A 1,708-nucleotide genomic window follows, 5' to 3' on the forward strand; every position below is an offset into this window, starting at 1 on the left:
GTGCAGTTCATTGTGGGAAGGTGAGGTGTTTGTGGTTGGCTGGGACAAGTGCGTATGTGTGTGCGTTTAGGGGGGTGCTGCCTGGGTGCTTGGTCCCAGGAACTGGTTAGGGTGAGGGGGGAGGATGGGGTAGGAGGTGCATACAGCAGAGCTTGCAGAGCGCTGTGGTCCATGGCTGCCCCCGAGGTGTTCTACTGGGGGCAGCCCGCAGCACGTTCCAACCCAGCCCCAGCTAGCATGCACAAATTCTGATGGGCCTGCTTCTGGTGCAGCTGCTGCTTGGCTCTCCTCACTTCCAGTGGCAGTTCCTTCTGCTCCTGCTCCTGCTCCTGCTCCTGCTGGGTGGCTGCTGCCCCAGGAAGTTGAGCGGAGTGGGTGGAAGGGAGCTGGGACCTGGAGCCCCGTGCACTTCTACATACTCAGCTACCTGTGCCAAGCGGGTGGAGTGGATGGAAGGCAGCTGGGAGCTGGAGCTGGAGGCCTGCTTGCTGGGGAGGAGCCACCTGGCTGAAGCTTCCTCCCAGCCTCAAGTTGTGCAGCAGGAACAGAAAGAGGAGTCACCACGGGAGGCAAGGAGAGCTGAGCACCAGCTACATTGGGCATAGTGCTGCCAGAAGCTGACCATGCTGCCTGGGCACAGGCTGGAACACTGTGTGGGCTGCCCCAGGCAGGTCTCAGCCCCATGTGGAGCACCATAGGGGCAGCTGTGGGCTGGATCCAATCAATTTGTGGGTGCCCCCCCATGGGCCAGATCCAATCAGTTGGTAGGCTGGATCCAGTCCACAGGCCATGTTTTGCCCACTCCTCCTCTTGTTACCTGATTACCTACCAAATTTTTAATAGAAATGATTTTGCAAATAATATGAATATAGATAGAGATAGATATGCAAGATCTGGTTTGAATTTATCTTCTTTTCATATATGATGACTTTGCATTTAATTGTGGGATTTATGTTATGTGTAAAATCGATTGTTCATTCTTGTCAAAGACATTTTAAAGGTTGTTTCTGTTAATGGTGAGGGGGTGTAATAATTTTTAATGTGATCATAGACGTTAAGTGCTTGTTAACCTTTATTTATTATAGCTGGAAACAAAACTATTCAGAACTACAGATTGTCAGGCAATTGCCACTCACTACCTTTTGACCTGGAATTTCAACTTCTTGAGATGCAGGTAATGACATATTTAAAAGGAGAAATCCAAACAAACATTCTATGCATGTTGATCAACAGCCAATCATGATAAGTACATGAATATGTTATTGCTTTGTTTACCTTCATTTGTAGCTGGAAACAACTATTCAGAAGTACATATTATCTGGAAATTACCACCCACGGTCTTTCAGCTGGAATTTAACTTCTTGAGATGACTGGGGATCTTGATTTTTCTCTGTTTCAAAATCCAAAATTCTCTTATTAAAAACCCCATAATCTATGTTTTTCCATGATTAAAATGGAACCACTATATATACACAAGTGTGTGTGTGTGTGTGTGTGTGTGTGTGTGTGGTGTGTATATAGGTATGTATATATTAGCAAACTGCCTGTCAAGAATGATGGGGCGGGGGGAGGGAACAGGCTGGGTCAGAGGCCCGGGTCCAGGCCCCCCGCCCCCGCTGCTTCGGGACTGGGACTGCTTAACACCCCCTTCCCCTGCTGCTTTGGGGCTGGGCCTGCTCCCCCTCTGCCCTCAGCCCTGCTGCTTCGG

At 49.4% G+C, this 1,708-nt stretch overlaps 1 protein-coding gene across 3 annotated transcripts in view; it reads left to right on the top strand.

Annotated features, from left to right (window-relative positions):
- The window catches only part of CENPP (centromere protein P), a 484,341-nt gene that overhangs the window by 19,053 nt on the left and 463,580 nt on the right, over positions 1-1,708 (top strand). For all 3 annotated transcript variants that reach the window (XM_019505123.1, XM_019505124.1, XM_019505125.1), the window contains one exon: positions 1,086-1,174. In XM_019505123.1, coding sequence (XP_019360668.1) covers positions 1,086-1,174 — 89 coding nt within the window. The remainder of the gene's footprint in view (positions 1-1,085; positions 1,175-1,708) is intronic.

The sequence above is a fragment of the Gavialis gangeticus genome, unplaced genomic scaffold, assembly GCF_001723915.1.
Source record: "Gavialis gangeticus isolate Ggan-Ray unplaced genomic scaffold, GavGan_comp1, whole genome shotgun sequence".
Taxonomy (NCBI): Eukaryota; Metazoa; Chordata; order Crocodylia; family Gavialidae; genus Gavialis; species Gavialis gangeticus.